Source organism: Gekko japonicus, unplaced genomic scaffold (assembly GCF_001447785.1).
Source record: "Gekko japonicus isolate JY-2015 unplaced genomic scaffold, Gekko_japonicus_V1.1 scaffold759, whole genome shotgun sequence".
Lineage (NCBI taxonomy): Eukaryota > Metazoa > Chordata > Lepidosauria > Squamata > Gekkonidae > Gekko > Gekko japonicus.
In genome coordinates, this window is record NW_015176473.1 from 671608 (window position 1) to 696777 (window position 25170).

At 51.7% G+C, this 25170-nt stretch overlaps 1 protein-coding gene across 1 annotated transcript in view; it reads right to left on the reverse strand.

Annotated features, from left to right (window-relative positions):
• Positions 1-2134: 2134 nt before the first annotated feature.
• CLDN1 (claudin 1) overlaps positions 2135-25170 on the reverse strand; it is a 50888-nt gene continuing 27852 nt past the window's right edge. Inside the window, exons 2-4 of the mRNA XM_015427164.1 lie at positions 9513-9677; positions 7388-7472; positions 2135-2662 (exon numbers count right to left, since the gene is read on the reverse strand). Coding sequence (XP_015282650.1) covers positions 2500-2662; positions 7388-7472; positions 9513-9677 — 413 coding nt within the window. The 3' untranslated portion in view covers positions 2135-2499. The remainder of the gene's footprint in view (positions 2663-7387; positions 7473-9512; positions 9678-25170) is intronic.

A 25170-nucleotide genomic window follows, 5' to 3' on the forward strand; every position in this document is an offset into this window, starting at 1 on the left:
TCCCATCACCTCCTGCCTGGTCCTTGTAACTAGAGATGCGGGGATTGAACCTGGGACCTTCTGCATGCCAAGCAGAGGCTCTTCCAGTGAGCCACAGCCCCTCTTTACAGCTCTCCAGGGTCTCAGGCAGAGAGAGGTCTTTCCCATCACCTCCTGCCTGGTCCTTTATAGCTGGAGATACCAGGGATTGAACCTGAGACCTTCTGCATGCCAAGCAGATGCTCTACCGCTGAGCCACAGCCCCCCTTTACAGCTCTCCAGGGTCTCTGGCAGAGAGAGGTCTTTCCCATCACCTCTGCCTGGTCCTTCTAACTGGAGATGCTGGGGATTGAACCTAGGACCTTCTGCAAGCCAAGCAGATGCTCTACTGCTGAGCCACAGCCCCCCTTTACAGCTCTCCAGGGTCTCAGGCAGAGAGAGGTCTTTCCCATCACCTCCTGCCTGGTCCTTCTAACTGGAGATGCCGGGGATCGAACATGGGACCTCCTGCATGCCAAGCAGAGGCTCTTCCCACTGAGCAACAGCTCCTCTTGACAGCTCTCCAGGGTCTCAGGTGGAGGTCTTTCCCATCACCTGCTGCCTGGTCCTTTAACTGGCAATGCCGGGGATCTAACCTGGGACCTTCTGCATGCCAAACAGAGGCTCTACCACTGAGCCACAGCTCCTCTTCACAGCTCTCCAGGGTCTCAGGCGGAGGTCTTTCCCATCACCTCCTGCCTGGTCCTTTTTAAATGGAGATGCCGGGGATTGAACCTGGGACCTTCTGCATGCCAAACAGAGGCTCTACCACTGAGCCACAGCTCCTCTTCACAGCTCTCCAGGGTCTCAGGCGGAGGTCTTTCCCATCACCTCCTGCCTGGTCCTTTTTAAATGGAGATGCCGGGGATTGAACCTGGGACCTTCTGCATGCCGAGCAGATGCTCTTGCACTGAGCCACCCCCATTGCCCTATGGTCCTCTTCAGACACAAATGCAGACATAAATACCAAACATGGGGCATGAGTTCTTTAGAAAAAATGATTACTTTTATTGAAAATGGTTAACACTTTATACAAGGTCCCTGTAGAAAAATCTTCCCCCCTCAGGTTTTTCGGGCACAGATTTGGACTGACATGCAACTTTTTTTTTTGCCAACAAGGGTTGAAAGCAGATTGACCTGACGAAGGACATCCAGTAGGGTTTGTGGCAGTGTGGAAAACAGAACCTGGGCCCCAGACCTCCACACGAGAGCCAGCTCAGTTTAGGAGCAGGGAAGGTGGACAATATTTCTCTCTATTCTGTGCTGATGCTTTCCACATAACGATCAGGCTAGCTTTCTCCAGTGCAGCAATCTCCTCCCCACAACAGACACCCTGTGAGGTCGGTGGGGCTGAGAGAGCTCTGACAGAAACTCCTCTTTTTCAAGGACAGCTCTTGTCAGAACTATGGTCATCCAGCCAGGTGCAAGTGGAGGAGCGGGGAATCAAACCTGGTTCTCCCAGATTAGAGTCCGCGCACTTAACTGCTACACCAAACTGGCTCTCAAGATGGGCATCTTCCGCTGCTTTTATAAAGGAAGACGTACAAAGGGACTGCGTGGCGAGGAAGTTGGTAGCGGAGCCACCCTTGGGAAGAGAAGGAGCCGAGAAAACACAGTCTGGTTGCCTCTTCCCAACAATAAGAAGAAGAAGAAGAAGAAGAGATTGGATTTATACACCACCCTTCACTTAGAGTCTCAGAGCGGCTTACAAACTCCTTTCCCTTCCCCTCCGCACAACAGACACTCTGTGAGGTGGGTGGGGCTGAGAGAGCTCTTGACAGAAACTGCTCTTTTTCAAGGACAGCTGTGCCAGAGCTTGTGACTGACCCAAGGTCACATCAGCAGGTGCAAGTGGAGGAGTGGGGAATCAAACCCGGTTCTCCCAGATTAGAGTCCATGCACTTAACCACGACACCAAACTGGCTCTCTGTAAGAGAAATTCCCCCTAAGTCTGGATGCTTCACTGGTATTTCATGGTGACGATCTACACATTTTCCCTGACCTGGATGGCCGTGGCTGGATCTCAGAAACCAAAGAGGGTCCGCTCTGGTTGGTACTTGGATGGGAGACCACCAAGGAAGGCCAGGGTTGTGACACAGAGGCAGGCGATGGCAAACCACCTCTGCTCGTCTCTTGACTTGAAAACCCCATAGCTTGACGCCCTTTCCACCACCACCCCACCATTTACACGTTTTGGGGCGGAGCTTCCTTATCAAATGGAAAGGCAAGAAAGAATCATACAACCAAGATCATCAGCAGTGGTTATATAACAGGCACAATGAGCACGCACACGCACACGCACACACACGCACATACACACGGACGTTAATATATATAAATATACACATTTCTTTTACGAAAGGGAGAGCCGTGTGCCAAAGGCACGCCCTCTGCTCCCGGAAGGAGAGCAGGAAGGTGCCATCCCTTGGGGTTCCTTCTTCAACGCCTAGGAAGTTACTTGCGCTCCGTCTCTGTTCGGTATTATACGTAATCTTTCCCTCCAGAGGGGGCGCTCTTTGGGTACGGCCGGGATGGAGGGTAGGAGGTCTCTCTTCGGGGACAGGAGCAGGACAGGAAGGCCCCTCCCAAGATGGCCAGGGAAGCAGCCGCCCAACCGACGAAGAGAGCTTGCCCGAATTCGTATCTAGAGGGAAGGACGAAAATTCAGTTACTCGCTAGCAAAGCGGACGCTTTCAAACCCACCAAATAACGCAGGGGTGTCGAACTCATTTGTTACGAGGGCTGGATCTGACATAAAGGAGACCTTGTTGGGCCGGGCCATGAGTGTCATAAAATGTAATGCCAGGTAGCGGAGAGATAAACTTTATCAAGGACACAAACACAAAGGGTTGTTTTTTTACTTAAAATAAAAACATGCTTGAAACATCAGCACTCTTGCAATGTTTTGCTTATTTAACAGTGTCTGATGACAGACGCCTCTTGCTCTGAATTACTGCATTAAAATGTCTGTGCTGTTGCAATCCTGAGTATGCTGTTCGGGTGTGTCTCTGTAAAGCTGCAAACCTACGATGACGCAGCAGCAGAACTGGAAGAAGAAACAGAAGACAGCCAATTTCACTGAGGGCCTGATAGAAGCCCTCCGGGGGCCTGATCAGGCCCCCGGGCCGCATGTTTGACACCCCTGAAATAACACATTTTCGGTGCACTTTGCAACTGGCTCTCCATTCCGCACTGACGTGTTTGTCACCCGTTTGTCCCCATTGCTTCAGTGCTCTCCCCCCCCCGAAGTGTTTTGCCCTCTCTAGTAGTCCCAGAGGGACCAAAACACATGTGGAAAAGGAGGGGGGGGGACCCAAAGCAACAGGGACACACAAGTGACAAACATGTCAGTGCGGAACCTGTGAAAACGGCAAAATCCACTTGCAAATGGTCGCCGAAGTGGACCGAAGCAGCGTTATTTGGCATGTGTGAAGGTCCCCGTTTCCCACTGCTGCTCATTCGTGAGAATCAGGTAGTCAAACTGACATCTTCCCAGCATTGATAAAAACTTTAACTGGCACAGAAGCTACACCGAGGCCGCGGTCACACAGTCCTTTTGATCGGGTTTCACCGCTGTTCCCTCCCGCATTTAAGTTTGCCGATGAGACAGGCGAATCCGCCTCCTGCGCCGAAGCGGGCTCACTCCCGCAATGCTCCCGGGTTTTCCTGCCCCAGGGAAGATCAAGTATTTTCCTGGCACTTGCGCTTTGAATGCAAGTTCGCCCATCTGGACAGCCATCTTTCGCAATGATTGCGATTAAAGCCGTCTGACCACTCTGTGCATTTTTTGTTTTTTTTAAAAAAACCTTCCGGCTTTGAGTGCTTGAGTAAACAAGTGCTCGTCCTGCTTGGAGAACCGTCCTGCCCGCCATCCCCCGGCATGGAGGCGGTGTTGAAATTTTCCAGGGGAGGAAGCGGGAGGGGGCTGTTAGGCGAGCGGGCTTTGGCCTCCACCCCAGGAGTCCCCGACGCTGCGGTGTTAGGAGGGAGGGAGCCCCCGGTGCCGGGGAGCGCGCCCAGCTAGCCAGCAGCATTGGGCGGAAAGGAGAACTCTTTCACAGGTGCCTTTTTCTTTTCTTTTCATCGGGCCGGTGGCTGGAAAGTTGCTGGGGCGGGGGAGGCGGGCAGGCGGGGAAGGCGAGCTTGCGGTTCGGGGAGGGATGTGTGAACATCCCAACCCGGGAAAAAATATTCCGGTTTTAATTACATCGGGAACAAAGCACAGTTGCCTTGCCCTGCAACCACAGTCTGAGATGCTTCCTTCCTCTGCGTGTGTCCCCCTCCCCACCCCAGGATAGAAACAGGGTTGCAAGGTCCCTGCTGGTGACCATGGTTGCCACCTCCAGGTTGGGAGATTCCTGGAGATTTGGGGATGGAGCCTGGGGAGGATAGGGGACCTCAGTGGGGTACGATGCCATAAAGAGTCCACCCTCTAAAGCATTCCATTTCTCCAGAGGAACTGATTTCCATAGTCTGGAGCAATGCTCCCTCTCTAAGCTGTAGAGTCTTCTGAGCAAAAATTCTACTTTGTGAGCTCCTGGCATTAAAGTTGTGAGCGAGTGATTTGGTTACTGCATAAATTAGTATGCACTGGAGCCATCCTTCTTGAGCTAGGACAAAAATGTGTGAGCCGGAGGCTAAAAAACTGTGAGCTAGCTCACACTGACTCAGCTTAGAGGGAACACTGGTCTGGAGCAGTGTTCCCTCTAAGCTGAGTTAGTGTGAGCTAGCTCACAGTTTTTTAGCCTCCGGCTCACACCTTTTTGTCTCAGCTCAGGAAGGAGGGCTCCAGAGCAAACGGATTTATGCAGCAGCCAAATCACTTGCTCACAACTTTAATGCCAGTAGCTCACAAAGTAGAACTTTTGCTCACAGGACTCCACAGCTTAGAGGGAGCATTGGTCTGGAGGTGAGCTGTAATTCCAGGGGATCCCCACATCCCACCTGGAGCCCGGCATCCCCAGACAGAAAATCCGGTTTCACAGAGTGGCAGATGAGTTTTATCAACCTGCTTCTGCCCCCTATCCTGAATGTTCAAGGCATGTGGAACAGCAAAGCACTCGGGGCTCGATCCACTGATATTTCTGCCTTGTGCAACCTCACAACGCTTTCCAGTCCCCGTCTTTTCTCTTTTTCTCTGAACGGCGACCGAAGCACAAGGGCAAAGAGGTGAGGCCTCCTTCCAAGGAAAAGAGAGATCCTGAAGCTTCGATGCAGTTATGGTGAGTTTCCCTTTTATACCGTGTTTAATCCCACAGAGTCCCCACACAGGAAGTTCTGGAGGAAGATACAGGGCTGAGGCAGCTGAGTCTCCCATGAGAACACCAGAAGAGCCCTGCTGGATCAGACCAGTGAGGGTCCATCCAGTCCAGTATCTTATCTCACACAGCAGCCAACCAGTTCCTCTGGAGGTCCAGCAACAGGGCACAGAGGCCAAGGAGTTGTTTTAATTATGGCCTGGTGCCTAATTTGTTAGCCGCCCTGAGCCTGTTTGGGGAGGGCGGGATATAAATCGATTATAAATAAATAAGAACATCAGAAGAGCCCTGCTGGATCAGACCAGTGGTCTATCCAGTCCAGCCTCCCGTCTCATACAGGGGCCAGCCAGTTCCTCTGGAGGGCCAGCAACATGGCAGAGAGGCCAAGGCCTTCCCCTGATGTGGCCTCCTGGCTCTGGGATCCAGAGGATTCGTGCCTCTGAACGTGGAGGTTCCCCTCAGTCACCAGGGCTAGTAGCCATCGACAGACTCGTCCTCCATGAATCTATCTAACCCTCTTTTAAAACTGTTTGTTTCTGTGGCCGACATGACATCCTCTGGCAGCGAATTACACATTTTATCCGCTCTGTGTAAAGGGGTATTTCCTCTTGTCTGTCCTGAACCTCCTGCCCATCAGCTTCATTGGATGGGTTAGAGTCAGGGGTTAGGGTTAGTATTTTGGGAGAGGGAGGAAGAGGTCTCCTTGTCCACTCTCTTCACTCTGTCACGTCCCCCCTGAGTCTTCTCTTTTCTCAACTGAAAAGTCCCAGAGACTCTTCAGCCTTTCCCCACGAGGGAAGGGGCTCCAACCAGTGTTCCCTCTAAGCTGAGTTAGCATGAGCTACCTCACAGTTTTTTAACCTCCGGCTCACACATTTTTTTGTCTCGGCTCAGGAAGGAGGGCTCCAGAGCAAACTAGTTTATGCAGCGGCCCAATCGCTCGCTCACAACTTCAATGCCAGGAGCTCACAAAGTAGAATTTCTGCGCGCAAGGCTCCACCGCTTAGTGGGAGCTTTGGCTCCAACCCCCTTCACCATCTTGGTCGCCCTCTGTTCTTTTTACCATCTCTGCAATGCCCTTTTGGAGAGACGGGGACCAGAACTGGTATTAATAACTCCAGAACCCCATCTTGCAATTAATGATCTATGTAACATTTAGAAGAAGAAGAAGAGAAGAGACTGGATTTATACCCCGCCCTTCACTTGGAGTCTCAGAGCGGCTTACAAACTCCTTTCCCTTCCCCTCCTCACAACAGACACCCTGTGAGGTGGGTGAGGCTGAGAGACCTCTGACACAAACTGCTCTTTTTCAAGGGCAGCTCTGACAGAGCTTGTGACTGACCCAAGGTCACATCAGCAGGTGCAAGTGGAGGAGTGGGGAATCAAACCTGGTTCTCCCAGATTAGAGTCCGCACACTTAACCACTACACCAAACTGGATTAGAGCACCGACACTTTAGTGTATTGCATTGTATTGTATTGTTTTATTCTGTTTTTACTGTTTTAACTTTGGCATTCATGCCTCGTTGTTAGCCGCCCTGAGTAGGCTTGCCAATTCCCCCCGGGGGGCAGGGAAACCCCTGCCCCAGAGGCCCGTTTCCTGCCGGCGGCGGATCGGGCCCCGGGAGGAGCCCCACCCCGACGTGCGCGTCATCTGGAAGTGACGCAACCACGCTGAGCACGCTGGGGGCGGGACCACGGTCATCCGAGGGAAAACTCTATGGTTTCCCCTCGGATGGTCGTGCCCCGCCGCCAGCGTGCCCGGTGTCGTCACGTCACTTCCGGCGGCGACACGTCACTTCCGGCATCATCACACCACTCAAGCCGCCAGCCGGGAGTCCCCTGCTGCGGCACAACGCCGGACTTGGCAACCCGAGCCCTGAGCCTTTAGGGAGGGCGGGATATAAATCCATAAATCCATAAATAAATAAATAAATAAATAAGCAAACAAACTATACACAGTATTCCAAATGAGGCCCCACCACAGATCTCTCCAGGGGCAATATCAACTGTTTTATTCCCAGTCCCTTTCCTAACGACCCCGAACAGATAGAGTTTGTCTTTCCCACTGTGTTCCAGCCCACCGGGTCGACCCTTTCAGATTCCAATTACCTGGTGTTGACTGGTGTGTAAGGGTTGAAGAAGTCCCGAGCCACGCGGTTTCCGTACCACGATGTGGCCACCAAGGCTGCAAATCCTGTCGGGAGAGACGAGACAAAGAGAAAGCGGCACTCGGTCAATGGGCAGCGTTTTGGAAAAGAGGAAGGTACCTTGCCCAGGTTTGTTGGGTGTTTCCAAGAGGAAGAAGAAGAGATTGGATTTATACCCTGCCCTTCACTACCCAAAGGAGTCTCAGAGCGGCTGACAAACTCCTTTCCCTTCCCCTCCCCACAACAGACACCCTGGGAGGGAGGCGGGGCTGAGAGAGCTCTTGACAGGAACTGCTCTTTTTCAAGAACAGCTGTGCCAGAACTACGGCTTGCCCAAGGTCATCCAACCAGGTGCAAGTGGAGGAGTGGGGAATCGAACCCAGCTCTCCCAGATTAGAGTCCACACACTTAGAAGAAGAAGAAGAAGAGGAGATTGGATTTATACCCCGCCCTTCACTACCCAAAGGAGTCTCAGAGCAGCTCACAAACTCCTTTCCCTTCCCCCTCCCCACAACAGACACCCTGGGAGGTAGGTGGGGCTGAGAGAAACTGCTCTTTTTCAAGGACCGCTCTGACAGAACTGTGGCTTGCCCAAGGTCATCCAGCAGGTGCAAGTGGAGGAGTGGGGAATCAAACCCAGTTCTCCCAGATTAGAGTCCATGCAGTTAACCACTACACAAGAAGAAGAAGAAGAGGAGGAAGAGGAGGAGGAGATTGGATTTATTCCCCGCCCTTCACTACCCAAAGGAGTCTAAGAGTGGCTTACAAACTCCTTTCCCTTCCCCTCCCCACAAGGTCACAGCAGCAGCTGCATGTGGAGAAGTGGGGAAATCGAGTCCGTGCTCCTAACCACTACACTAAACTGGCTGTAGCAGGAGACCTCCTAGTACCCCATTGCTTTGCCTGCCAGTGCCTGAAGTGCTGGTGGGAGGAAATGGGGGGGGGGGATTGGGGTATGCTCCAACAATTTGATGTCAATTCCATCAACAAACAGAAGGTTTTTTGCAAAGCCTAGATTAAAAAGGATATTATAGCTTTGGAAAAAGTGCAGAAAAGGGCAACTCGAATGATAAAAGGTTTGGAACACTTTCTCTATGAGGAAAGGTTAAAGCGCTTAGGGCCGTTTAGCTTGGAGAAAAGACGACTGAGGGGTGACATGATCGAGGTTTATAAGATTATGCATGGAAAAGAGCAGGTAGAGAAAGAGGTACTTTTCTCCCTTTCTCACAATACAAGAACTCGTGGGCACGCCATGAAACTGCAGAGCGGTCGGGTTAGAACGGATAAAAGGAAGTACTTCTTCACCCAAAGAGTGATTAACACATGGAATTCACTGCCACAGGAAGTGGTGGCGGCTTCAGGCATGGACGGCTTCAAAAGGGAATTAGATAAGCATATGGAGCAGAGGTCCGTCAGTGGCTATTAGCCACAAGGTATAGATAGGGGCTCTGGGGCAAGTGATGCGTTGTCTTCTTGGTGCTTGGGGGGGGGTCAACAGTGGGAGGGGGCTTCTAATGTCCTGGCCCCACTGGTGGACCTCCTGATGGCCCCTGGTATTTCTGGCCACTGTGTGACACAGAGTGTTGGACGGGATGGGCCTTTGGCCTGATCCAACATTGGCGTCTCTTATGTTCTTATGTTCTTATCATCTGGGATTTGCAAAGCTCTAGGATTTGCAAAGGCTCTGTGGTTTTACCATAGAGTTTTTGTAAATCCTAGAGCATCCCATGGCAGTTTTTACTCGAAGCAGCATCAGTGCGCCAGCATGATGCTTCCATGTCAGTCCCCACCCCCTGCAAACTCCTGGGTGTTGCTCTTGTCAACCACATGAAGAGATTAAACTTCTAGGGGTCAGGGGTCAGGCATGATAGCCGAACCATCTCTCCCTGGCGATGTTTTACAGCTCTACTGTTTGCTCGTGGTATGCAGGATGCAGCTTTTGGAAAACACGGTCTGGCCAAGGATTTCTGCGGCGGAGGACCGAAGGTGTCACAATCTCCTCCCCAGCACTGCCCATCCCCTGAAAGGAAAGGAAATGAAACCCCGGGCTGAGGAAAGGCCTGCTTCAGTCTAGCAACTCGACTCACCTGAGACCAGGAAGATAATGCCCCCAATCAGAGCCATCAACACTTTCTTGGGTTCATCATTCTCCAAACACTTCATGCATTTCATTCCGATCATGGCGACAAACGTCCCTATGAGGCCCAAAAGGATGCTTGCCACCATCAAGGCCCGTGTGGCCTGGAGAAAGCCTGTAAAAGAGACATCAAATCATTGAATCGCAGAGGCTGCAAGGGGCCACAGGGGCCATCTAAATTTGAGAAACCTGTGGGGGAACATTTCGGCCTTCCAGGGCACTCAGTGGGGGACCTCAGAGTCGCTGTTTTATTGCAAAGGAATTTCAGAAACAGAATGGAATGGGAGACGGCTGAATTACAAGTTATTACAACACTCGGGACAATGGAAGCCCCAGGGCTTAACAGCGACATCGGGTTCTTATCTCACTACACATGCTAAGTCAGTCGTTTCTTCCTTATACCCAGAATTAAACTTGTTGGTCTTAAAAGGTGCCACTGGACTCAAACTTAGTTCTCACATCTGTTTGTTAACTTTTTATTTGTCTCGATGGACTGAGAGCCTGATTCAGTAGAAGGCAGTTTCACGAACCAGTTTGGTGTCGTGGTTAAGTGCACGGACTCTAATCTGGGAGAACCAGGTTTGATTCCCCACTCCTCCACTTGCACCTGGCTGGATGACCTTGGGCAAGCCGTAGTTTTGATAAGAGCTGTTCTTGAAAAAGAGCCATTTCTGTCAGAGCTCTCTCAGCCCCGCCTACCTCACAGGGTGTCTGTTGTGGGGAGGGGAAGGGAAAGTATAAGCTTTCCCTTATTCTCAGTATAAGCTTTCGTGTGTGTGCACACTTCCTCAGAGTGGAAAGAGCCTCCCCAAACCTCTTTTCACTGTCTCTAAAGAAGTGTGCGTGCACACAAAAGCTGATACCCAGAATTAAATTGTGTTGCTCTTAAAGGTGCCGCTGGACTCAAACTTTGTTCTGCTGCTTCAAACCAACACGGCGGCCCCACCTGGATCCAGCCAAGCTTCCGTGAGAGGAACAACTACAAAAAGAAGGAAGTTCTGCAGGAGCAGGAAGTCTTCAGAAGACGGAAGAGCCAGTTGGGAGACAGCAAGAACGTCATTCGAAGTTGTGGGCAGTCCCTAATCTAGCTAGGCTGACTACCAGTCCTTCAGTTTTCCCCCTGCAGGGCGAGCGTCAGATTTTCTTCGTAAAGCCGGACTATAGACCTTGCATATTCCAGCACGAACAAGCCCTTCTGGAGGAGGAGGAGGAGAGAAGGAGGAGATTGGATTTATACCCCACCCAATGCTCCCTCTAAGGTGTGGAGTCTTGTGAGCAAAAATCCTACTTTCTGAGCTACTGGCATTAAAGTTGTGAGCGAGTGATTTGGCCGCTGCATAAATTAGTCTGCTCTGGAAACATCCTTCCTGAGCTAAGACAAAAATGTGTGAGCCAGAGGTTAAAAAACTGTGAGCTAGCTCACACTAACTCAGCTTAGAGGGAACACTGACCCCACCCTTCACTACCCGAAGGAGTCTCAGAGCGGCTCGCAAACTCCTCTCCCTTCCCCTCCCCACAACAGACACCCTGTGAGCAATGTTCCCTCTAAGCTGTGGAGTCCTGGGAGCAAAAATTCTACTTTGCGAGCTACTGGCACTAACGTTATGAGCGAGCAATTTGGCTACTGCATAAATTAGTTTGCTCTGGAGCCCCATCCTTCCTGAGCTAAGACAAAAATGTGTGAGCTGGGCCTGGTTCCCATGGACTGGGCGCGCAACCGTTCCATTAGCCCGCCAGCGGGAAAGTTATTCATTGGACCTGTATCTCTTTGAAGTTCCTTTATTATGCTTGATCTAACTGTGTATCCCCAGTTCTAACAAAGAACGTGTTTGAGTATGTCGTCAACGCTTTGAAATAAATTTTGCTTTTCTTAAAACGTGGATTTATTCTCGATGCTTGGGGATCCAACATATTGTTAGAACTCTCTTTTTCCTATCGTTCCGAATCTGGCGAGATCATGAGCGGAATTGAGGGAAACCTACCTACCACGGAGGGGGACTCTGGATCGGTCCCACAAACCTCCGCGTCTTTGGTGTTCACGACTGCAGCCTCGTTGGAGGGTGCCGTGGGGGGAGCGATTCCCCGCCTGCCTGCACATCTGTCTTGGCCGCCTCCGACCCCTTCGCAATGGGGTCCGCGGAAGACTCACCAGCAGGATGATTGGACTATGTACAACACCCAGGGCACCCGTGAGGTGTACTCCCGTCGGGGGAGCGGATTACGTGAGAGTCTATTTGACAAGGGATTGTTCCCGGAGCCGGGGGCTACCTCGGAGAAGGGGAGCCCCGAGCGGGACCTCGAGGAGTGGATGTTCGAGCCGTCGGGACCGCGGGGCCACGCAGGAGATGAGGAGGGCACCGGAGTCTTCCCAACGGAAGAGGACTATGACCCACCCCCGGACTACCGCCCTCGGGACCCCATCCCGGAAGAAACCACCGGGGAACGACTAGCAGAACTGGAAGACTCGGTGAGAGACTTGTTGCGGGCATTCCAGGATGTGATGGAAGGTCTGCCGGGAATGATGGACGTTCGAATGGCTAATTTCCTTGACGCACACGCCGCGCAGCAACAAGTTGCTCCTGCACCGGGACTTCCCGCGCCGCCGATGCCTGCTCAACCGCTGACGGGACCACCGCTGCAAGCACCGGGAGTTCCAGCGCAGCAGGTACCTGTACAGCCGCCAGTGAGACCGCCTCTGCAAGTGCCTGTGCAACCGCCGATGCCGGGGGGTCCGCCGGTGCCGGGTCTGCCGCCGCCGATGAGGCCAATGCCAGCGGGGCCACCGGTTGTGCCGGGTTTCCCTCCCAGGGGAGTTCCGGCTCAGCTGGGCCCGTTGGTAAGGCCTCCACGGCCCAGACCCAAAGATCTACTGGAGGCTACCTTTGACGGCAACCCAGATGAACTCGCTTTCTTCACGGTGAGGGTGCATAAATTCGTAGAAGAGAGTCGACACCTGTTCCGAAATGAAGCTGGCCTTATTGATGTCATCTCGGCGAGACTGAAAGGAGACGCCGCCACATGGTATGTTGGACTGCACAATGACCGCGGTCCGGAACTTTTGAATTTGCGAGCATTCATGTGGGCGCTGCGGGCGAGGTTTGAAGATGTCAACGCGAGCCAAAGAGCTAAAGCGTTTCTCCGCACCTACCGCCAGAACAAGAAGTCGGTTCGCGAGTACACACTGGAATTCCACAAGCAGGCAGCAAAGCTCCGAGACTACCCTGATCATATATTGGCTGAGATGTATCGATTGGGACTCAACGCAGACATCCGAGAAACGGTTCTGAAGACTGTCAATCCTGTCTCCCTGATGGCCTGGACCCAGGAAGCTGAAAATGCAGAGGATCGGCTCACCACCATCAAACTCGACTTGGCTGCTACGACCAACAGACCCGCCGCTGCCAGTGCCTCCAGACCCAAGACTCAACGCCTGTCGGAATCGGCACGAGAACTACGTATGAAGATGGGGCTCTGTCTCAAGTGCGGGGAGAAGGGGCATTTCGCTGTGGATTGTGGCAGCCGTCAGGTAAAAGACAAGCCGCCTACTCCGAGCCCTAAGACGCCACTGACGAGGCAGAAGGGGATGGCTAAACCGCGTTTCTCCAAAGCTTTGCAGGCGGCCCAAGGCTCGGAGGGGAACGATCCGTCTGCTGCCGAGTCAGAAGAAGAGGTGGTGGCTGAAACGGCGGAAAACGACAACGGCCTGTTGTGAGGGGCGCAAAACGACAAGGCCATTCTAATGCTGCGCCCAAGGTGGTGAGAGAAACCCCTTCCCTGTTTTTCGTGACTGTCTCGTTAATGAATCCGCTCCTGGGGACCCACGTTAGGGTGAGAGCGTTGATTGATTCTGGGTGTGGGAGGGATCTCATCAGCCCTAGAGTGTTATTGGCACTGGAAGCGGGGATAGTCCCCTTGAAGTCTCCCATCATTTTTACCCAAATGGATGGGGCACCCATGGAACCTTGTACACACGAGACTATGGCTTTGCGGTTGGGGGCTGGCGATCATTGGGAATCCAGATCCTTCATTGTTACCCCTAAATCGCAGTTTGACTTAGTACTGGGGAGTCCCTGGTTGTTTACCCATGACCCTTACATCTTGTGGGAAGAAGGGGTTGTCAAATTTGTGTCGGCTAAATGTGTAGATCACTGCTGGTTGGACTCGTGGGGGGACCAGCCGACCGCACAGTTCCCCTGCGGCGCTTTGCAGCCGGAAGAGTTAGCTTCTTTGCCTCGAGAGTATAGAGACTTGGCGAAAGTGTTTGGCGAAGATGAAGCTAACGAATTGCCCCCCCATCGCTCTACTGACTGTGCTATTGAACTTTTGCCTGACTGTAAATTACCTAAAGGTAAAATCTATGCGATGGGGCCGGCTGAGAAAGTTGAACTGCGGAACTTTATTGATAAAAACCTAGCCCGAGGTTTCATTCGCCCGGCTTCCTCCCCTTTCGCCGCGCCTGTACTTTTCCGAAAGAAGAAAGACGGGGGGCTTAGATTGTGCACTGATTATAGGGGTCTGAACGCTGTTTCTTTGTCCAATGCCTACCCCCTCCCGCTAATCAAGGACTTGGTAGCTGAGGCCACCAAGGGCAAAATCTTCTCGAAACTTGACCTCCGAGATGCATATTTCCGTGTGCGCATTCGGGAGGGGGATGAAAGTAAGACTGCATTTAATACCCCTTTGGGGCAGTTTGAGTACCTCGTTATGCCCTTCGGGCTTCAAGGGGCTCCGGGGGTCTTCATGAACCTAATCAATGAGGTCCTACATGAGTTCTTGTTCAAAGGAGTGGTCCTTTACCTTGATGATGTGTTGCTGTACTCTCAGGACCTCCCGTCGCATATTAAATTGGTGCGCCAGGTCCTTAAGCGACTTTATGAACACCACCTGTTTGCAAAGCTGTCAAAATGTGAATTCCACAAGACATGCATTGACTTTTTGGGTTATCGCATCTCTGGGGGGAAGGTGGAAATGGACCCTGCTAAAATACAGGCTGTACTTGACTGGGAACCCCCCAGGACCCGCAAACAATTGCAAATGTTCCTCGGATTCGCCAATTTTTATAGAAATTTCATCCAGAATTTCGCTCAAATTGCCCTTCCCCTGACTGATTTGCTAAAGACCAAGGGGAAGGGGTTTGATGCTACGAAACCAGGCGCCCCGCTTAAATGGTCCCCTGCTTGCGCAGAGGCTTTTGAGAAACTTAAACTGATGTTCACCTCTGAGCCAGTGCTGGCGCGCCCTGATGAAACTAAAAAATTCATTGTCCAAACTGATGCCTCGGATGTGGCAATGGGGGCCGCTATTTTGCAAGAAGGGGAAGATGGTCGTTTACACCCCCTCGCATTTGTGTCTAAAAAGTTTTCTGACGCTGAACGAAACTGGGGGATTTGGGAGAAGGAGGCGTCAGCGATCCGGCTGGCTCTCTCCACTTGGAGGCAGTGGTTGGAGGGGGCGCAACTGCCATTTGAAGTCTGGACTGACCATAAGAATTTGGAGATGCTGAAATCCCCCCGTTCTCTCAACGCTAAACAACTTCGTTGGGCGGACTTCTTTGCTAAGTTTCGATTCACTCTTCGTCATTTCCCTGGGACGGCTAATTCCCTGGCTGACGCGCTCTCACGCCTCCCACAACATGACAGTCAGCGTGAAATCATCATGGACTCTGTTTTTTCCCCCTCCCACCTGGGGGGGGCTGTGGTCACCCGTGCGCAAGCGCGCTCGATTCCGCGCTCTGATGAAACTTCGCCTTCCCTTTTCCCTGGGGGGGGGGGGGCTGGGTCCAGAAATATATGTCTGCTTTTACTGCTGATGATGATGCCTCCCTGAAAGCGTTGCCAGATTGTGTCCGTAGCCCTGAAGGTCTGATTTATTCTGGAGACAAACTGTATGTGCCTATTTCAATGAGGAGGGAGGTGATGGAGTCTGCTCACGGTTCGAAACTGGCAGGGCATTGGAGTTTTGTTAAATCTCTGCAACTCATCCGCAGACAGTTCTGGTGGCCACAGATGCGCAAAGACCTCTTGACTTTTGTTCGGTCCTGCCAAACCTGTGCCTTGACTAAACCCAGAGTGGGCAAGCCTCCTGGTCTTCTGCAGCCACTCCCTACCCCATCGAGACCGTGGGAAGTGGTGTCCATGGACTTTATTACTGACCTCCCTGCGAGCAAAGGGAACACTGTTATTTGGGTGGTTGTTGATTTATTTTCTAAGCAAGCTCATTTTGTGCCTTTTCCTTCCTTGCCTACAGCTCAGAGGTTGGCGAAATCGTTTATGTCTCACGTGGTGAAAATTCATCAATTACCTGCTAAATTAATTTCTGACAGGGGGACCCAATTTGTTTCTAAGTTTTGGAGGGAACTTCTTTCCATTTTAGGGGTGGAACAAGGGCTCAGCAGCGCGTATCATCCTGAGACTGACGGACAAACAGAACGAGTTAATCAGACCCTGGAGCAATATCTTCGTTGTTTTACTAATTATCAACAGAATGATTGGTGTGAATTGTTGCCTCTTGCTGAATATTGTTATAACAATACTGTCCATAGCTCCACGGGCATGTCTCCTTATAAAGCTGTCTCTGGTTACGACAGCCCCCCCCTCCCTTTCCTGGAGGGGATGGGCCAACGTCCTGTGGGGGATGCTGATACATGGTGTATGTCCTTGCAAAAAGCATGGCCTCTGCTATGCCAAACACTTGACGCAGCCAAGGCTGCTTACAAGACCCAGGCAGACAAGGGTAGGGTGGTGGGGTTTGATCTGAAACCTGGGGATCTTGTGTATGTCTCGACCAAGAACATTAAGATGCTGCGGCCTAGCAGGAAATTGGGGTGGAAGTTCATTGGTCCATTCAAAGTGCGTAAAGTCATAAATGATGTGGCGGTTGATGTTGTTTTGCCTAAGAATTTACGTGCTCTGCATTCTGTTTTTCACATGAGCCTGTTGAAGAAGGATCCTGGCCCGTCTCCCTGGAGACCAGCAGTTACTCCTCCTCCACCTGTCATTTTGGAAGGGGATGAACATTTTGAGATCGCTGATATCCTTGATTGTAAATTGAAACGTGGTAAACTCTGGTACCTTATCGAATGGGTTGATTTCGGTCCCCAGCACCGCGAATGGGTGGAAGAAGGGGATATTCGGGCCCCTTACCTGATCCGTAGTTTCCACAAGAGGTTCCCGGACAAACCGGGAGGTCTCCCGCCCAGCCCGGAAGATCTCCCGCCCGACCCGGGAGGTGTGTTTTAGATGTATTTTAAGGGGGGCAGTATGTCAGCAAGCTGCCATTCTGTTTTCTGTGACCTCTGTGTACATATCCTTACCCTGTTGCTCCCGGCTTGTTTCTACTATCCTGCTTCTGTGCTGGAATGCATAAGATAACTACTGGTGGATGTGTGGGGGAGAAGATGCTGTAATGCTTGCCTATTGCTATCTCATGAGAACTGCACCTGTGTTTTGTCTGATGTTCTGCCTGGTTCCCATGGACTGGGCGCGCAACCGTTTCATTAGCCCGCCAGCGGGAATGTTATTCATTGGATATGTATCCGTTTGAATTTCTTTTATTATGCTCGCCCTACCTGTGTATCCCCAGTTCTAACAAAGAACGTGTTTGAGTATGTCTTCAACGCTTTGAAATAAATTTTGCTTTTCTTGAAAACGTGGATTTATTCTCGATGCTTGGGGATCCAACACACACCAAACTGACTCTCTGTCATGAGCCTGGCCAATTTCAGCCTGTACTATTACTTCTACTAATGTCAGCTGGTGCTGAATGGCTGGAGCACGTTCCTTGCACACGTGATACGTACAGCAAGAGAGTCTGGCCAGATTTTGACAGAAACAGAGTTTTGAAAAGTGAACGGAATCTGACATAATGGCACAGAGCCAGAATGTCGGAGTGGTTAGAACTAAGATCTGGATAAGCCGAGGTTTGAGTCCCTACCAATGCTCCCTCTAAGCTATGGCGTCTTGTGAGCAAAAAATTCTACTTTGTGAGCTCCTGGCATTAAAGGTGTGAGCCAGCAATTTGGCGACTACATAAATTAGTTTGCTCTGGAGCCGTCCTCCCTGAGCGAAGACAAAAACGTGTGAGCCGGAGGCTAGAAAACTGTCAGCTCGCTCACACTAACTCGGCTTAGAGGGAACACTAGCTACAGCTCCTCTGCAGACTGCAGAGATCAGTTCCCCTGGAGAAATGGATGCTGTGGAGAGGGGACTCTATGGCAGTGGAACCCACTGAGGTCCCTCTCCTCCCCATACTCTGTCCCCAAATCTCCAGGAGTTTCCCAACCTGGATCTGGCAACCCTACGGCCCCCAGCCTCCTCTGGTGGCCAGGGCGTGACCTGCCAACCCTATGCCTGCTGGTCGGCTGGGGTTCTTTCAAAGAAGGAATGCTGGCCAAGGCAGAACTTGGTCTGAGCCGGTAAGGCAGGGTTGTCAGCTTTGGGTTGGGGAATTCCTGGACATTTTGGGGGGAGGGCAGGATTTGGAGTAGGGAGAGAGCTTGGCGGGGTAGCATGCCATAGAATCCACCCTGCAAAGCTGCCATTTTCTCCGGGGAGACTGATCTCCGTAGCCTGAAGATGTCCCGGCTCTACCTGGAGGTTAGAAGCCAAAAATGAGAGATCACAGGAGGAAGTGGAATTCCAAAAACAACGTCCGTGAAGAAAATGACAGTCAATAAAGATAAGTTGCAAAAACGTTTATTGTAGTGATTCTGTAGAGAATTTTTCTTCTATTATCGCTCACACGCTAACGAATGCTGCGCAATGTAAACAATCCGTTTCACAATGTTTGCTTTATCTGAGCGTGTAGCAATCCCAATCCTTATCAATTACTACTTATCAGCTCTTGAAGGAAACATTCCATGTTGACGCTCTAATAGCAAAACCCAAGGTCTTCACAATGTGTTGTGACGGATGTTGTTTTTGGAATTCCTCTACCTGGAGGTTGGCAACCCTGCATAAGGCCCCACTTATGGCCCCACGTGTTTTCAAGGTCGTTTAATGCAGAGAAGAAGAAGAAGAAATTGGATTTATACCCCGCCCTTCATTACCCAAGGGAGTCTCAGAACAGCTTACAAACTCCTTTCCCTTCCCCTCCCCACCACAGACACCCTGTGAGGTAGGTGGGGCCGAGAGAGCTCTGACAGAAACTGCTCTTTTTCAAGAACAGCTGTGCCAGAACTGTGGCTTGTCCAAGGTCATCCAGCCAGGTGCAAGTGGAGGAGTGGGGAATCAACCCGGTTCTCCCAGATTAGAGTCCGCGCACTTAACCACTATTAGTTATGCTTTAAAGGGACCAGGAGAGTTTTTCAGAAATGACCTTGTAAACTGAAATGTACTGCATGGTTTGTTTTGTTTTCAAAAGGCGAAAGGGGACAGGAGCAGTGTTCCCTCTAAGCTGAGTTAGTGTGAGCTAGCTCACAGTTTTTTAGCCTCCAGCTCACACATTTTTGTCTTAGCTCAGGAAGGATAGCTCCAGAGCAAACTAACTTATGCAGTTGCCGAATCGCTTGCTCACAACTTTAATGCCTATCGCTCACAAAGTAGAATTTTTGCTCAGAAGACTCCACAGCTTAGAGGGAACATTGGACAGGAGACCGAAGCCGTTTCACTCCCGTACCTTCCTCTAGAACTTCATGTCTGGGGACTTTGCAGGATTGGGCCATAAATACCTGAGCATCACACACCTTTACGTTGAGTTAGTGCTATATGCTCCTTCTCTCAAAAGGTGCTTGGGACGATGAGTAACTCCGGAAACATTTGTACAAGTTGAAACAACAGACCGGCGACAGCAAGAGCGGAGAGCAGCTCTAAAGCAAATAAATACCAGCTTGACACAAAACACACATTTGTCTATCTGAAATTGCCTCCTAAAGCCAGGGAATTTTCTTCCACCTTCTCCTGTCCTGCATTAGTACGGCTGACCCGTCACATACAACATAAGAGAGAGAGAGCTTCAAAGTACCTCATTAGGAAATGACGGTAGAATCGGCCTGCTCTTGCCGCACTACTAGCAGGGTTTTGATCTGGCCATAGACTCAGTGGCTTTCTGGGTCCCCAGAGCAATGTTCCCTCTAAGCTGAGTTAGTGTGAGCTAGCTCATGGTTTTTGAGCCTCCGGTTCACACATTTTTGTCTTTGCTCAGGAACGATGGCTCCAGAGCAAACCCATTTATGCTGCAGCCAAATCACCTGCTCACAACTTTAATGCCAGCAGCTCACAAAGTAGAATTTTTGCTCACAAGACTCCATAGCTTAGAGGGAACATTGCTCCAGACCCTTTGGGGGTTAGGGTTGCCAGCTTTGAGTTGGGAAATTCCCGGAGATTTGGGGATAGAGCCTGGAGCGGGCATGGTTTGGGCAGCAGAAGGACCTCAGCGGGGTAGAATGCCAAGGAGTCCACCCTCCAAAGCAGCCATTTTCTCCAGAAAAACTAATCTCTATAGTCTGGAGAGCATTCATAGTGCTGGGAGATCTCCAGGCCTCACCTGGAGGTCGGTGACCCTAGGTTCCAACTAAGGAGTTCCAACCAAGCCTTGTAACCTGGGTTTTGGCCACTGTGTGGCCCAGAGCGTTGGACCGGATGCGCCATTGGCCTGATCCAACATGGCTTCTTTTATGTGTGGGGCAGTGATGCTCTGTATCCTTGGTACTTGGGGGGCAAGAATGGGAGGGCTTCTGGAGTTCTGACCCTGCTGGTGGACTTCCTGATGGCACCTGGGTTTTGGCCACTGTGTGACCCAGAGCGTTGGACTGGATGCGCCATTGGCCTGATCCAACATTGGCTTCTCTGATGTCCAAGTGTTGCATAGGTAGAGTTGCCACCAGCAGGGGATGGGGGGCAGTGTTCCCTCTAAGCTGAGTGAGTGTGAGCTAGCTCACAGTTTTGTAGCCTCCGGCTCACACATTTCTGTCTCAGCTCAGGAAGGATGGCTCCGGAGAAGACTAATTTATGCCGTAGCCCAATCGCTCGCTCACAACTTCAATGCCAGTAGGTCACAAAGTACGATTTTTGCTCACAGGACTCCACAGCTTAGAGGGAGCATTGATGGCGCGCGCGCGCATGTGTGTGGAAATGCCAGCTCCAGATTGGGAAACTCCTGGAGATTTGGGGGTGGAGCCTGGGGAGGGCAGGGACCTCAGAGGGGTATTATGCCACACAGGGCTATTTTTGGGCAGGAACGGAGTTCCGGCTGGCTCCCGAGTTGGTCACACCCAGCAGGAACTCATTAGCATAATAGGCCACACCCAACAGCAGGAACTCATTAGAATTGGCTACATTAAGGGTGTGTGGCCTAACATGCAAAGGAGTTCCTGCTACAAAAAACCCCTCTGGGTTTTGACAACAAAGTAAACAGAATAAGAAGCAAAAGGTGGATGTGGCTGGATAACCACACTTCTGGTAACAATGGGGTGTGGCCTAATATGCTAATTTGCTGTGCTGTCAAGGGTGTGGCCTAATATGCTAATGAGTGTCTGCTGTTGGGTGTGGCCTGTTATGCTAATGAGTTCCTGCTGGGCTTTTTCTACAAACAAAGCCCTGAATTGCCACATAGTCCACCTTTGAAAGCATCCATGTTCTCCAGGGGAATCTGATCTCTGTGGTCTTGAGATAAGGCGTAATGCTGGGGCCTCCCTTCCCATCCCTACGCACAGTCCGGGAGCCTCATCGTGAGCATCTCAGGCGGTGCTGGTCCTTCGGTCTTGGAACACGCACGCTCCCTTGGCAAGGGCCGAAGCAGCCAAATGCCTTGGACCACTCCCGAGTCCTTCCTCTTTGGATAAATTCGCAACGATTTTTTTTTTCCAACAGAAGAGCTCCGAAAGCGCCCGTTTGTGTTTCCACGTCCCCTGAGCCCTGCGGCACTCACGCCCGAGCCAAACGTGTCTGGGAGAGGCCTGGGAGGGCGGAACGTCCCATGCAGCGCAGAACCAAAGCAAACCGAACAGATGCCTCCAAACCGCCAGCCCTTCCCAAGAACAGAATCTGTCTCTGGCCTCTCGGAGCGTAGGCCTTGGTTTGCTTGGATCACGGCCCTGCTTCATCTTTCGTGATCAAAGTGCAGTTCTGTTGTTTTGGGTGTGGGCTTCCAGCCCCTCTCTTCCCAAGAAAAACACCGTGCTTCTGAGAACAGCAGGGCTCCCTTCAGGCATCCCGCTGAATAAGGAGGGATGCACAATTGAATAATAACCCATCCAGGCCCAACAAACTCACGTCCCTTCCAATGCTCCCTGTAAACTGTGGAGTCTTTTGAGCCAAAATTCTACTTTTTGAGCGACTGGCATTAAAGTTGTGAGCTAGAGATTTGGCAACTGCATAAATTTGTTTGCTCTGGAGCCCCATCCTTCCCGAGCGAAGAAGAAGAAGAAGAAGAAGAAGAAGAAGAAGAAGAAGAAGAGGAGGAGGAGGAGGAGGAGGAGGAGGAGATTGGATTTATACCCCGCCCTTCACTACCCAAAGGTGTCTCAGAGCGGTTTATAGACTCCTTCCCCTTCCCCTCCCGACAAGAGAAACCTTGTGAGGTGGGTAGGGCTGGGAGAGTGTTGACAGAAACTGCCCTTTTTCAAAAACAGCTCCTATCAGAACTGTGGCTTGCCCAAGGTCATCCAGCCAGGTGCAAGTGGAGGAGGAGTGGGGAATCAAACCCAGTTCTCCCAGATTAGAAGAAGAAGAAGAAGAAGAGATTGGATTTATACCCCGCCCTTCACTACCCAAAAGAGTCTCAGAGCGGTTTACAAACTCCTTTCCTTTCCCTTCCCCTCCCCACAACAGACACCCTGTGAGGCGGGTGGGGCTGAGAGAGCTCTGACAGAAACTGCTCTTTTCCAAGGACAGCTCTGATCAGAACTGTGGCTTGCCCAAGGTCATCCAGCCAGGTGTAAGTGGAGGAGTGGGGGATCCAACCCAGTTCTCCCAGATTAGAGTCCGCGCACTTAACCACTACACCAGACTGGCTCTGGCTAAGACAAAAATGTGTGAGCCGGAGACTAGCGCACACTAACTCAGTTTAGAGGGAACACTGATCCGTTCTTTATGTCAGTGGGTGATGTCATGGATTACTGATGATGTCATAGGTTCATTACAGGTGACGTCAGCGATGAGAACAGAAGGGGTGGAGACACGACACGTATGGAGGTTGTTCTGTGTCTGTGGAAGATCTCACCCTGCCAGATAGGCATGGTTTTTGCAGCCGGGAGTGGCAACACGGTATCTGCTTGATATGCCAGCATCTCTCTACTGGCTGAGCAGGTTCTGGCACGGCCTTGCAGCCAAGGCCAGCTTGGGTAAGGCCTTTTTACATAAGTGGGGCGGGAGACCTGAATAGGAGCTGCTCCCTCGGGTGGCCAACTCCCACTTGGGAAATACCTGGAGATGTTGGGGGAGGTGGTGGTTTGGGGACGGGAGGGACCTCGGCAGGGCAGAATGCCGCACATAGCCAGGATTTTGTGGCTCGTGGGGCAATTTTTTTTCCCCTGGTGGGGCTGCCATTATCTGCCAAAACGAAGGGGGTGGATTGGGCCACGTGCGCCCCGCTGGTCAGCTGAAGGGCTCTTTAAATCTCGCAGGAGGGGAGGGAGAGGAGCGTGCACCACCCCCGCTTCTTCTCAGAGGTATTCACAGGATACCTTTTATGGTTGCCAGCCTCCAGGTGGGGCCTGGGGATCTCCCGCTTTTACAGCTCATCTCCAGCTGACAGAGATCAGCTCCCCTGGAGAAAAAGGGCTGCTTGGAAGGGCGGACTCTATAAGGCATTGTGCCAGGCTGAGGCCCCTCCCCTCCCCAAACCCCGCCCTCTCCCAGCTCCACCCCCAAAGTCTCCAGGTATTTTCCATCCCAGACCTGGCAACCCTAATACCTTTAAGTACCTATTGGGGGAGGTAGAGCCCCCAGTAGCCCAATTTCAGCTTCGGGCCAGATAGAGTCCATCTTCCAAAGCAGCCATTTCCTCCTGGGGAGCCGGTCTCTGTTGTCCGGAGATCAGCTGACATCCCGGGAGATCCTCTCCACACCCCACCTGGAGGTTGGCAACCCTGGCCGTACCGTCTGCACATGTCCGTGTGTGGCTGTCGTAATTCAAGACCAGGCAGCTCTTTATTTCATTGGTCCTTTCAGTTTATCAGCACCGAACGCAGAGCCACACAGAACACACCGAGCAACCCCAACTTATATACCGTTTGGAACTGGCTAAACCACACCCCCTAGAACAGTCAGGTCCAATCAGAAGTGAGTGCTTAGGACCAATCGGGCTTGTTCCTGCCGAAAGTCATTGTCTTCCTTGATTGGTCCATTGCACAACGGCAGCCAATCGGGCTGTTGATTTCAGGACACTGCAAGTCTATGGCGCTCAGGACGGAAGCTCAGGCTCATTCCGCAATTCAGGCTGTACCTAACAGTGACCCATGGAGAAAATGTCACCATGTGAAAGGCAGCGTCCTCATTATGCACACGCCCCAGGGGTGCCAACTCTCGGTTGCGACATTCCTGGGAATTTGGGAGTGGAGTTTAGGGAGGGACCTCGGTGGGGTATAATGCCTTAGAGACAGGGGTCATTTCCTGCGGGAGCGCACAGGAGCAGAGCTCCAGCAGTAAGGAGCCCAGGGGGCGGGCACATGCAACAAGCCCCACCCCCTGCTCCCAGAACTCCTCAATTGGGGCACGAGGTGCAAGAAGCAGCCAGGTAAGTTGCAGAGCCCCCCCCCCCCCCCCCCCCCCCCTCGCCCCACACCACATCCCCCGCACGTTCCTCCCCCCCAATAGCTAGCAATCCAAAACAGTCCAGTGGCGCCTGAGTGGTGGGTGTTGCCTGACACACTTCCGGTGATGTCAGGGGGTGTGGCACATGCAAATAAGTTATGCTAATAAGTTATGTTAATGAGCTCCTGCACCTCTTTTTCTACAACATGACCCCTGCTTAGAGAGCATTCTCCAAAGCAGCCATTTTCTCCACGGAAATTGATAATTGTTATCTGGAGATCTCCAGGTTTCTGCTGGCAAATCAAAGTTTGAATTTCCCAACAGGGAGGGGAGAACTGATGTTCCAGATCTGCAGATTCCAAGTTAGGCTAGCCATCTTTCCATGTTCCATTTTCTTTTTTTAGCCCTTTAACCTGTATTTATTCTAGTGATGTGCCTGTTGAGTAAAGCTGCATTTGTTGAGAAAAAGCGATTGCCTTGATTCTTACTAAGGAGGAGGAGATTGGATTTATACCCAGCCCTTCACTAGGAGTCTCAGAGCGGCTTTCAATCTCCTTTCCCCTCCCCTCCCCACAGCAGACATCCTGTGAGGCAGGCGGGGCTGAGAGAGCTCTGACTGAGAACTGCTCTGAGGGCACTGTGACTGACTCTAGGTCACCCAGCAGCTGCATGTGGAGGAGGAGTGGGGAATCAAACCGGGTTCTCCCAGATTAGAGTCTGCGCTCCTAACCATGACACCAAACTGGCTCTCTAGCCTTGCTGGGGCTCATGCTATGAAAACAGCTCTGGTTTGGGTGCTCCTCCCGGCAACCGAAGTGGTCAGGGGGCAGAGATCAGGAGGTGGTGGCCGGCTACTGACAGGAAAGGCTCTGAGCCCCGTTTAAGGGGTGTGTGTTGGAAAGCAGAGAGGGATTCCTG